Here is an 11,564-nt window from a genome sequence, read left to right on the forward strand (position 1 = left end):
GCCCTGGCCATCCGAGAACCTGGGGTGTCCCCCTGCCCCGGCCATCGGAGAGCCTGGGGTGTCTCCCTGCCCTGGCCATTGGAGAGCCTGGGGTGTCCCCCTGCCCTGGCCATTGGAGAGCCTGGGGTGTCCCCTGACCCGCTATCGGAGAGCCTGGGTGGGCTCCTACCCCCCGCAGGCGGTTCAGGGATCAGCTGGTCCACTCCCCAGAGCTGGGCCAGTGGGAGCCAGGACCTCCTCGGGCTGCCCCGTGGAAGTGGGGGTCCAGGCATCTTAGCAGGGAGCCTGATGGGAAGTGGAACAGCTGGGATTTTAACACACCCCAGAGCCCATCCTACAGCCGGGCAGACTGAGGCTCGGTGGAAGGGACTCGCCCAGGATGGGGTGGCAGGCCGGTGGCGCCCCAGGGCCTGGCGTTCAGGAGGCCAGCCCCCCAAGTTTCCAAGTTCTGAGGAGGTTGGGGGGGGCAGGGGCGCCCACCCGGTGCAGAAACTGAAACCGCATCTGGTGATGGCGGTGTGGGCGGCGAGGCCAAGGGGCGCTCACCTGACTCAGAGGCCACGTGGGGCCTGCGGGGACGGCTATGAGGGTGCGATTATCCCATTATTACTCCTAATGAGTCACTAATTGGGAGGAGCACGCGCTCCGTGTGGGGTCTCCCCGGGGCTATGAAGTCCCCGCTACCCGAGGTGGCCCAGGACCAAGAGTCCCCCACACCTCCTCGAAACTCAAAACTCCCGTCCCTTCTTCGACCACGCATCTCGCCCCCTATCGGGTCGGGGAATTGGAGCCCCAGGGACCCCCGATCCCGGCTGGGGGACCCCAGGGCACGTCCCCCTCCCGGGCTGGGGGTGAGGGTGGGGGACCCCAGGGCGCGCACCCCTCCCCGGTTGGGGGACCCCAGGGCGCGCACCCCTCCCCGGCTGGGGGACCCCAGGGCGCGTCCCTCCCGGGCTGGGGGACCCCAGGGCGCGCACCCCTCCCCGGCTGAGGGACCCCAGGGCGCGCACCCCTCCCCGGCTGGGGGACCCCAGGGCGCGCACCCCTCCCCGGCTGCCCGCCCGGCGCTAGGACCCGCCCAGCCGCGCGTCCACGCCCTGCGCGCTGCCCATTGGCTCCGAGCCCCGGGCGCACGGGCCCGATTGGCGGAGACGGCCGTCGCTCCCCGGCGCGGCCTCAATTTCCCGGTGGGCGCGGCGGGCGCAGAGGCCACCTCGGGGCGCGGGGCGCACGGGGCGGATCGCGGGGCGCTGCCCGCCATGGGCCCGGGGCCGCCGCCGCTGCCGGCCGGCACGGGGGGCACCCCGAGGCCGCTGACTCTGGCCGCCCGGCTCAGCTACGCCGTGGGCCACTTCCTCAACGACCTGTGCGCGTCCATGTGGTTCACCTACCTGCTGCTCTACCTGCACTCCGTGCGCTCCTACAGCTCGCGCGGCGCCGGCCTGCTGCTGCTGCTGGGCCAGGTGGCCGACGGGCTGTGCACGCCGCTCGTGGGCTACGAGGCCGACCGCGCCGCCGGACGCTGCGTCCGCTACGGCCCGCGCAAGGCCTGGCATCTGGTCGGTAAGCGCCCCCCTGCCCGGGCCGGCCCCGTGCTGTCCCCGTGGCTGTCCCCCGCTGCCCAGCATCCCCTGCCTGACCCGTGAGCCGACCCCCTTTCCCCATCGGGAGCCCCCTCCGTGCGACAGGCCTAGCCTCCACCGTAAACCCCGAGCCCTCCCCGGGATGGACCTGTCAGTCTGCGCGGTCCAGCCCGTGCTGGCCGTCTGCCCTTCCTGGACGGCCGTATCCAAGCAGGCAGGGTCAGGACTCTGTCCACACCCCCACCCAGTCTCTGGTCCAGACTGGTACATGGGGTGTGGGACTGGAGGGTGTGGAGGCCGTGCTCTCCGCCCCCTGACCTGCTGGCTTCCAGGGTGGGAGATGTCTGAGCCCCCTTCTCCACCACCTGACCCGCGGGCTCCCTCGTGGGCTGGGGTGTCTGGTCTGCCCCCCACCTGACCCGCTGCCTCCCGTGGCGTGGGCTGGGGTGTCTGGTCTGCCCCCCACCTGACCAGCGGGCTCCCGTGGCGTGGGCTGGGGTGTCAGCCCTGTTGTGCCCCCCACCTGACCTGCTGCCTCCTGTGGTGTGGGCTGGGGTGTCAGCCCCATTGTGCCCCCCCACCTGACCAGCGGGCTCCCATGGCGTGGGCTGGGGTGTCTGGTCTGCCCCCCACCTGACCAGCGGGCTCCCGTGGCGTGGGCTGGGGTGTCAGCCCCGTTGTGCCCCCCACCTGGCCCGCTGCCTCCCGTGGCGTGGGCTGGGGTGTCAGCGCTGCTGTGCCCCCCACCTGGCCGGCTGACTTCCTGCCTAGGGGACTCTCTTGCCTGGTGGTGCGCGCTGATAAGGTGGTGGGTGTGCCTGCCCAGGCCTCCCCTGCTCCCCGGCCAGCCCTGCGTCTGCCCCGCCTCCTGTGTGTGCCACAGGCCGGGCAGTGCCGAGGCCAAGCCAACACGGCCCACTCGTGGAAATTCCAGACTTGACTTCCAAGGAGGGGCGGAGGGGAGGGCCCAGCCGAGACCCCGGAAGGCCTGCAGGGCAGGCACGTTGGCAGGGTGCCCACTTCTCTATTTCCCCCACCCCAAGTCTGTGGGTGTTGGCACACTGCTGCCCTTATCCAGCCCTCTCGGAGCTGTGGGCTGGGCCGGAGCACAGGAGAGGGGCCCGTGCCAACCTGGCCCCCTTCTCGCCCTGGCTGACTCCGCGGGGTGCCAGCAGCGGCAGCGCCATCTGGGTCTCCGCTGTGAGTGGCACTCAGCCGCCAGACCCCCAGGCTGCCCTTGCGCCCCGGGAGCTTCCTCCAGGGTCTGAAGTTGAGGCCCTGGGTGGCTAGGGATTGGCCTGAGGGCCCACGGCGTGGCCTGTCCGGCAATGGTTAACCGGCCTGGGTGCCAGAGAGGCGCTGAGTCCACAGTTCAGAGCCGCCCTGGCCGGGGGGTGGTGGGGGGGGAGGGCGCCCCCTCAAAATCCCCAGTTTCCGCGGAATGAGCCATGGTCTCTGTGGTTTCATTTCCTAGTTCCTGGCCTGCAGTGGCAGGGCCTGTGGTCGGATGGAGCCAGTGGGTACAGCTGACGAGCAGGGACCAGCCCAGGGTTCCCCCCAACACCTGTTCCAGACAGGGAGAGAAAGGGGGACCCCAGCTCTCTCTCCCCAGGCCTCGATGAGTTCATCTGTAAAATGGGGATAATGGTGTCACCCCCTTCGGGCCTTCAGACATGGAACGGGGAAGTTGCCATGGGGACAGCCAGGCTTCTAAGGACTCCTGGGGTCTCGGGGAGGCAACTGCGGAGTGGCAGGGCTCCCCCGGCCCAGGGCCCGGACCCGGCGCCCTAGCTCACTGTCCCCCTCTGCACGCGCCCTGCTCCCATCTCCCTCCAGGCACCATCTGCGTCCTCCTCTCCTTCCCCTTCATCTTCAGCCCCTGCCTGGGCTGCGGGGCGGCCACGCCCGAGTGGGCTGCCCTCCTCTACTATGGCCCCTTCATCGTGGTCTTCCAGTTCGGCTGGGCCGCCACGCAGATCGCCCACCTCAGCCTCATCCCCGAGCTGGTCACGAGTGACCACGAGAAGGTGGAGCTGACGGCCCTCAGGTACTGTGGGCCGTGGAGGCTGGAGGCGGGGTGACCGCGGAGCCCGGAGGACCTTGGTGGTCAGGGGGTCCCTGAGCCCCGGGGGACCTTGGTCGTCAGGGGCCCCCTGAGCCCGGGGGACCTTGGTGGTCAGGGGGTCCCTGAGCCTGGGGGACCTTGGTGGTCAGGGGGTCCCTGAGCCTGGGGGACCTTGGTGGTCAGGGGGTCCCTAAGCCCCCGGGGGACCTTGGTGGTCAGGGGGTCCCTGAGCCTGGGGGACCTTGGTGGTCAGGGGGCCCCTGAGCCTCCCAGGGGACCTTGGTGGTCAGGGGTTGCCTGAGCCCCAGGGGGCAGTGGAAGCTGGGGGTCCCTAATCCCTGGGGGCCATGGAGGCTGGGGGTCCCCTACGTCCTGGGGCGGCTGTGCGGAGCCCCGGCTGGAGCGGCAGAGGGACCCACTCCTGGCCAGGATGGCAGTTCCTGCTGCCCACGCCCCACACCGCGCCCTGGACACGGCAGGACCTCCCCCACTCTGGCCCGGGGACTGTGGGGGGCTCTGCCAGCCACCTGCCTTGAGGGAGGCTGTCTCCGGTACCATGAGCATTTTCAGAAGCGACTGATTTGCTTCATCCCCAGGGCTGGGCCGGGCTGGGCAGAAGCGGGGAGCTCTGTGTGGGTCCCCACGTGGGGCAGGGCAGGCGTGGAGTCTCTCCCCCTCCACCTGCCCCTCTGCTCCCAGCTCAGGTGCTGAGGGCAGGGCTCCCTGGGGGTGGAGAGGCAGACCCCCACCTTCCTGGGTGGGCTCTGAGAGGGGACCCTGTGTGCCGCATCTTGGGTTCCGGGGCTTTGGGGTGGTGCCCAGCCCTGGGTCCCCAGAGGCTGTTGCAGGTCATGGGGGGGTGGGGGGCACATGGTTCACAGGCTGGGGACCATGACGCAAGGCTCCACAGTTGCCCCAGGGGACAGAGGGGGCACCTGTGGCCTTGGGGTATCCGGGCCAGCTGCTGAGGGCGCCCGGCCACCCCGCCCACCAGGTACGCCTTCACTGTGGTGGCCAATATCGCCGTGTTTGGGGCCGCCTGGCTCCTGCTGCACCTGCAGAGCAAGGGCCCAGGACCCACGCCGGACGTGGGTGACCAGCTGGGCCCGCAGGACGTGCCCGTGTTCCGGGTGAGCTGGGGGTCCCCGCTGAGGGTGGGGTGGGGGCGTGGGGCGGTAGGAGCCGCTGCTGCTGACCACCTCTGCCCGCCCGTAGAACCTGTCCCTGCTGGTGGTGGGCGTGGGCGCCGTCTTCTCGCTGCTGTTCCACCTGGGCACCCGTGAGCGCCGAGGGCTCAGCGTGCAGGCTCCGGATGAGCAGAGCCCCCTGCTGGCCCCGCAGGCCCGGCCCTCGCTGCTGCTCTGGAAGCACTGGCTGCGGGAGCCGGCCTTCTACCAGGTGGGGCCGGCCGGCTGGCAGCCAGGGCCCTGCTGAAGGGTGGGCAGGGGGCTGCCCGGGAGGGACGCAGGGGGTGGGCAGGGGGCTGCCCGGGATGGGTGCAGGGGGTGGGCTGGGGGCTGCCCGGGAGGGAGGGGCGCAGGGGCTGGGCAGGGGGCTGCCTGGGAGGGAGGGGCGCAGGGGGCTGCCCGGGAGGGAGGGGCGCAGGGGGTGGGCAGGGGGCTGCCCGGGAGGGAGGGGCGCAGGGTTGGGCAGGGGGCTGCGCGGGAGGGGCGCAAGGGGTGGGCAGGGGGCTGCCTGGGAGGGAGGGGCGCAGGGGGCTGCCCGGGAGGGAGGGGCGCAGGGGGTGGGCAGGGGGCTGCGCGGGAGGGGCGCAAGGGGTGGGCAGGGGGCTGCCCGGGAGGGGCGCAGGGGGTGGGCAGGGGGCTGCCCGGGAGGGGCGCAGGGGGTGGGCAGGGGGCTGCGCGGGAGGGAGGGGTGCAGGGGGTGGGCTGGGGGCTGCCCGGGAGGGAGGGGTGCAGGGGGTGGGCAGGGGGCTGCGCGGGAGGGGCGCAAGGGGTGGGCAGGGGGCTGCCCGGGAGGGGCGCAGGGGGTGGGCAGGGGGCTGCCCGGGAGGGGCGCAGGGGGTGGGCAGGGGGCTGCGCGGGAGGGAGGGGTGCAGGGGGTGGGCAGGGGGCTGCGCGGGAGGGAGGGGCGCAGGGGGTGGGCAGGGGGCTGCCCGGGAGGGGCGCAGGGGGTGGGCAGGGGGCTGCCCCGGAGGACGCGAGGACCCCGGACTGTCCCCACAGGTGGGCGTTCTGTACATGAGCACCAGACTCATCGTGAACCTGTCCCAGGCCTACATGGCCATGTACCTCACCTACTCTCTCCACCTGCCCAAGGTGCGTGGGCCGCGGCGGGGCGGGAGGACCCGGTGGGTGGGGCTGGACCCTCTGGGTGGGGTCCTTGGGTGGTCTTGGGGTGTCCCCACATGGCCCAGGGATGCCCCGGGTGGTCTTGGGATACCCCCAGTGGTTTCGTGGTATACCCTGGGACACCCCCGGTGGCCCTGGGATGCCTCGGGTGGTCTTGGGGTGTCCCAGGGGTCTTGGGGTGCCCTCACATGGACCTGGGATGCCCCGGGGTCTTGGGGTGTCCTGGGGGTCTTGGGGTGTCCCCGGGGCCTTGGGGTGTCCTGGGGGTCTTGGGGTCCCCCCGGGGTCTTGGGGTGCCCCCAGCCGCTCCTGGAGCCCCCCGCTCCCTGCAGAGGTTCATCGCCACCATCCCCCTCGTCATGTACCTCAGCGGCTTCTTGGCGTCCTTCCTCATGAAGCCGGTCAACAGGTGCCTCGGCCGGAACGTGAGTGGGCGGGGCCAGAGCCCGTGGGCGGGGCTGGCCAGGGGCGGGGCTTGCGGGTGGGCGGCCCTTAACTGGGCGGGGCCGCCGAGGGGGCGGAGCCTGGTGTCCCGGCACGCTGGGGGAAGTGTCCTTAGGTGGGCGGGGCTTGTTGGGGAGGGGCCTTGAATGGGCGGGGCTTGCGGAGGGATGTAGCCCTGGGTGGGCGTGACCTCTCTGGGCAGGGCAGAGTGGGCGTGGCCCCCCGGGAATGGGTCTTTGGTGGGTGGGTCCAAGTGGGAGTGGCCTCCAAGGGAGCACGTCCTAGGTGGGCGTGGCCTCCGAGGGCGTGGGTCCGCGGTGGGCGGGTCCCTCCGTGGCTGGGTCCGAGTGGGCGTGGCCCGTCCTGACCTGCGCATGCGCTCCGCAGCTCACCTACTTCCTGGGCCTGCTGGTGGTCCTGGCATTCGCGGCCTGGGCGGCCCTGGTGGGCGCCATGGGCGCGGCCGTGTACGCGGGGGCCGTGCTGCTGGGCGCTGGCTGCGCCACCATCCTGGTCACCTCGCTGGCCATGACGGCGGACCTCATCGGGCCGCACACGGTAGGGTGCGGGTGTGCACGGAGGGTGCGGGGTGCACGGAAGGTGCGGGGTGCACGGAGTGTGGGGTGTGCACGGAGGGTGTGGGTTGCACATGGAGAGTGTGGGGTGTGCACGGAGGGTTCGGGTGTGCACGGAGGGGTGAGGGGTGCACACGGAGGGTGCAGGGTGTGCAAGGACGGGCGCTGACCCCTGCACCCCCCACCCGGCTCCCCCAGCACAGCGGAGCCTTCGTGTATGGCGCCATGAGCTTCTCGGACAAGGTGGCCAACGGGCTGGCTGTCATGGCCATCCAAAGCCTGCACCCCTGTCCGTGAGTGCCCGGGCCAGCGGGGTCCCGTGTATGTGTGGGGTGACCCTTGTGTGCGGTGACCCGTGTGTGGGGTGACCCGTGTGTGGGGTGATCCACGTGTTTGGTGATCCTTGTGTGGGGTGACCCATGTTGTGGGGTGACCCGTGTTGGGTGACCCGTGTGGGAGATGTCCTGTTTGTGTGTGGGGTGTTGCGTGTGTGGGGTGACCTGTGTGTGGGGTGGCCGTGTGTGGGGTGACCCATGTGGGGTGGCCCATGTATGTGTGGGGTGACCCGTGTTGGGTGACCCGTGTGGGAGATGTCCCGTTTGTGTGTGGGGTGTTGCGTGTGTGGGGTGGCCTGTGGGAGGTGGCTGAGCATGCCCCGGGGGGGTAGGTGTAGCAGGGTCTGGGATCTGCGCTCAGGCTGGGTGGTGGCCAGGCTGTGGCATGCGGGTGCTGGGCCTTCCGCTGGCCGGGGGAACTGCAGGCCCTGCTTTGGGCTGGCGTCGGGGCGTGTCCACCCAGTGCCCTCCCGTCCCCCCAGCTCTGAGCTGTGCTGTAAGGCCTGCGTGGGCTTCTACCACTGGGTGATGGTGGCCGTGACCGGCGGCGTGGGTGTCGTGGCCGCCCTGGCCCTATGCAGCCTGATGCTGTGGCCCATCCATCTGCGACACCGTGAGTGGCAGGTCCATGGGGAGGGCAGGGGTCCAGGAGTGACAGGTCCCCCCATGGGGAGGGTGGGGGTCTGGCCCTCTCCCACCCCTCACAGCCCCTCCGGCCCGGCTTGCAGGGGACCTGGAGGAGCGACCCTGAGCCCTCCGTGCAGTGGCTGCGAGGCCCTGGAGCTCACGCTGGCACAGGGCTGCCCTGGATCATGAGGGTGTCTGCGCAAGGCTGCCTGCGGGGGCTGTGTGTGTTGGCACCCCTCTCTCAGGAGTGAGTCCCCCTGAGGTCGGCCTTGGCCACTGGGCCCACCAGGAGCCCCAGCAAAGCTGGACGTGGCCGTGGGCGTGGCCGGGGGCTAGCCAGTCCTCTGAGGACCCTGCTGTGTGAATAAAGAACTGCTGGCTGGTGCCAACTGGGCCTGGCTCCTGTGTGCCTGGGGGACGGGGCGGGCAGGTGTGTCTGGGCCCTGCTGATTTGCCTTGACCATCAGCCCCCCGGGGCGGCGCAGGGCTCCAGGGCCAGCTGGGTAACAGGACTTTTATGAGAAAGTGGGCATGTAGGTGGGCAGGGCCCGCTGGCCAGTAGAGGGGCTGTGTCCCAGGCCCCAGTGGCGGAAGCTCTGCGTCGTGTAGGGTGGCCGCTGGGGCGCCGACAGGTGTGGCACGTAGTCTGGTGCCCGCCACAGAGGCTCCGCCCCGAATCGGCTCCTGTTGATGACTGGGGCCAAGGAGCTGTCAGCGCACGGCTGGCCCCTCTCCCACCCCAACCCCGTGTGGCCCTGGCCTTGCTCCCACCCCGACCCCGTGTGGCCCTGGCCCTGCTCCCACCCCGACCCTGTGCCCTGTAGCCCCTGCACGCATGCATCCAGCCTCACCGTACTCCTTGCCCCGCGTGGGCCTGTCTTTCCACAGCGTGCTGCCCCACCGGGTGTTGGTACTCTCATACTGGGGGGGGACGATGGGGTCATGCCAGGCCGTCTCCCGCAGGTGTTGTGTGTAGGCTGCGGGCACGGGGGGCAGGGGGCGGGGGGCAGGTCAAGCTCGCCCCTGTGGCGTGGGGCCGGGGGCGTCCCCGCGGCAGGGCGGGCCACACTCACCTGCGGGCAGACTTCGTTGCCGGTGCCCAAAGCACTCGTGCCAGCGGTGGTAGGCCTCTCGGTAAGGGCTCTCTGGGAGCCCGGCCAGGATGTGCCAGGCCTCGCGGGGTCCGCGGTTCGTCAGGCCCGTGTAGCACAGCTGGCCGGCCGCATCCCTCCCCATGGGTGTGGACTTCCAGCGCGTGGCTTGCTGGATGGCTGGCGACCAGCGGGGCCCCTCCAGGGACAGGTAGTCATCACTGAGGGACCGCGAAGGACTGAGCCTGCGGCCAGCTCGGCAAGGCGACCTCAGCCCGCACCCAGCCTCCCCGAGGGTCGGGATGCTTCATGCCTCGTCCAGGAAGGCCCTCTGGCCAGCAGGAAGTGGGCTCCCAGGGAGGCTCGGCCAGTTCCCCAGGAGGAAGGGGACTTGTGGCCTCAGTGGGCAGACCATGGGAGCCAAGGGGCAGAGACTCCTGGGCCTCCAAGAAAGCCCAGAGCTGATGAAGCCACTAGAAAACCTAGAGCAACTTCCTCCCGAAACACGGGGCGGGAGGGCCGGCACCGTGGCCTAGCGGTTAGAGTCCGCGCCGGAGCCTACGTGGGTGCCGGTTCGCATCCCGGCAGCTCCAGCTCCCTGCCTGCAGCCTGGGAAAGCAGGTCAGGATGGCTCAGAATTTTGTGGGCCCCGCGGTTACTTGGAGAGTCAACTATCAGATAGAACAGGAGGGTGGGTGGGCCGACACAGTGGCCTAGCGGTTAGAGCCCTCACCCTGAAAGCGCTAGGATCCCATGTGGACGCCGGTTCGCGCCCCGGCAGCTCCCACCACCTCCATGGAAGAGAACCCACCACCGAGTTCCCACCCACAGCCTGAGAAAGCAGCCAAGGACGGCCCGACATTTTGGGACCCTGCACCCGTGTGGGCAGACATGGAAGATGAACCCACCCGTGTGGGTAGACATGGAAGAGAACCCGAGCTCCTGGGTCCCTGCTGAGTACACTCTAGCCATTGTAGCCACTTGGGGAGTGAAACATCAGACGCACTAGAAGGGTGGGTGGGAGGGCCGACACCGTGGCCTAGCGGCTAAAGCCCTCACCCTGAACACACCGGGATCCCAGATGGACGCCGGTTCGCGTCCCGGCAGCGGCCCAAAATTTTGGGATGCTGCACCCACTTGGGGAGTGAATTGCTCACTTGGGGAAGATATTTTTGTCTCCCTTCCTCTCTATGACTTTGCAATAAAAATAAATAACAGGCTGGGGGAGTACCTGGCAGGGAGGGGTGACCCATCACACAGCCTTGCCTGGGAGGGTCAGCAGGCTTTGGGCTCCAGTGCCTGGCCATCTGGCCACCTGTCAAAGGACCCCACACACTTGGTCTCGTGCTGGCAGTTTGGGGTCAGTGCCATGGTATAGTGGCACCTGTGATGGTGCTGGCATCCCACAGGGGCACCGGTTTGAGTCTCAGCTGCTCCACTTCCCCACTCTTGGCCTGGGGGGCAGCAGTGATGGTCCAGTCAGTGCTTGGGGTCCCTGCACCCACGTGAGAGACCCGGATGGCAGATGGAAGGCTTAAAGCAGAGAAGGCCGGGGGTCTGCCTGTGCCTGGGTCACCCTGCCCAAGTCACAGCTTCTCCATCTGGGAGTGAGTGCCGGCTCCCTTGGCAGGGTCACTCCCCAGATGGCCACCAAGGCCGGGGTCCCCCTCCCCCGTTGGTGTCTTGGAAGACAAGGGAAAGGTTTGCACTCATTCCTGTCACAGCTGCGAGGTATTTGCTGTGGCTCAAACAGGCACCATTAGGCTCAACTCCCAGGCACCCAGAACCCCAGCCAGTGGGCGCCTGGGACTGGTTTTGAGATGGGCAGGAGGGCCCTCCAGTCCACGGTGACAGCCGCGGGTGGCATGGCCCAGGGAGCAGCTCACCTGTACAGAGGGGCCGGGAAGCTCACTTCCAAAGTCCCCAAGGGGACATAGGGCCGGGCAGCTGGCCACCAGGGGGTCTGCATGTTTGCCTCAGGTGCCTGGAGCACCAACCCAGAACTTCCCAGGGCCACTGCTGACGTGACAAAGGCCGCTGGGTGTCTCGGCAACGCCAGCCCCGCCCTTGCCCGCTTCCCTGCCTTGTCCTTGTTGCGGCTTCCAGAGCACGGCCATGGCTGGGGTCTGTGGCTCCCGTGGGAGCCGGGATGGGGAGCCACTGACGTGTCCCCGTGGACAGGGAGCCATCTGGAGTGGGGACACACACACACACGCCCGGGTGGGGATGGCACAGCACACGCACACACACACACCCAGGGGGATGGCGCAGCACACATGGCAGGCATGCACCTCCGGAAGGCGTGTTGTGTCAGTGTATTTCACCACAGAGATATGTAAACACAACGGGCCAGCCTCCTCCCGCCCACCTACCTGCTCGGGCCGGGGGGGCCTGAGCCCCCTGGCACCCTGCCCATCCTTCACTGCTCCTCTGCCCGTGACCCCGGTCCCCGCCTCGCCTGGAGGAAGGTCCCGGGGTCCCGGCCCCTCCCCACTTGCTCTCGTCCCCTACACCCCACACCTGGCCGCCTCC

At 69.7% G+C, this 11,564-nt stretch overlaps 2 protein-coding genes across 2 annotated transcripts; one reads left to right on the plus strand and one right to left on the minus strand.

Annotated features, from left to right (window-relative positions):
- Positions 1-1,242: 1,242 nt before the first annotated feature.
- On the plus strand, positions 1,243-8,330 carry MFSD12 (major facilitator superfamily domain containing 12). The gene is made up of 10 exons (XM_040990472.1): positions 1,243-1,563; positions 3,420-3,630; positions 4,643-4,778; positions 4,864-5,046; positions 5,835-5,927; positions 6,293-6,385; positions 6,792-6,962; positions 7,178-7,272; positions 7,797-7,927; positions 8,043-8,330. The coding sequence occupies exons 1-10, from the start codon at positions 1,260-1,262 to the stop codon at positions 8,063-8,065; spliced, it is 1,440 nt and encodes a 479-aa protein (XP_040846406.1). The 5' UTR covers positions 1,243-1,259; the 3' UTR covers positions 8,066-8,330.
- Positions 8,331-8,427: 97 nt separating this feature from the next.
- CUNH19orf71 (chromosome unknown C19orf71 homolog) lies at positions 8,428-11,155 on the minus strand. The gene is made up of 4 exons (XM_040990473.1): positions 10,919-11,155; positions 9,015-9,253; positions 8,793-8,918; positions 8,428-8,635 (listed from the first exon to the last, which is right to left on the minus strand). Exons 1-4 carry the CDS (start codon positions 10,999-11,001, stop codon positions 8,457-8,459), a joined length of 627 nt encoding a protein of 208 aa, XP_040846407.1. The 5' UTR covers positions 11,002-11,155; the 3' UTR covers positions 8,428-8,456.
- Between the last annotated feature and the right edge of the window lie 409 nt (positions 11,156-11,564).

Source organism: Ochotona curzoniae, unplaced genomic scaffold (assembly GCF_017591425.1).
Source record: "Ochotona curzoniae isolate NIBS_2020 unplaced genomic scaffold, NIBS_Ocur_1.0 contig_605, whole genome shotgun sequence".
Classification (NCBI taxonomy): Eukaryota; Metazoa; Chordata; class Mammalia; order Lagomorpha; family Ochotonidae; genus Ochotona; species Ochotona curzoniae.

Bases quoted from the DNA above. Each gene is read 5' to 3' on its own strand.
- MFSD12 (XM_040990472.1), top strand. From the start codon at position 1,260: ATGGGCCCGGGGCCGCCGCCGCTGCCGGCCGGCACGGGGGGCACCCCG. The intron at 5,047-5,834 runs GTGGGGCCGGCC...CTGTCCCCACAG, and splicing joins GGGAGCCGGCCTTCTACCAG to GTGGGCGTTCTGTACATGAG. The intron at 6,386-6,791 runs GTGAGTGGGCGG...TGCGCTCCGCAG, and splicing joins ACAGGTGCCTCGGCCGGAAC to CTCACCTACTTCCTGGGCCT.
- CUNH19orf71 (XM_040990473.1), bottom strand. From the start codon at position 11,001: ATGCAGACCCCCTGGTGGCCAGCTGCCCGGCCCTATGTCCCCTTGGGG. The intron at 8,919-9,014 runs GTGAGTGTGGCC...CCGTGCCCGCAG, and splicing joins GCAACGAAGTCTGCCCGCAG to CCTACACACAACACCTGCGG. The intron at 8,636-8,792 runs GTGAGGCTGGAT...CCTTGGCCCCAG, and splicing joins CACGCGGGGCAAGGAGTACG to TCATCAACAGGAGCCGATTC.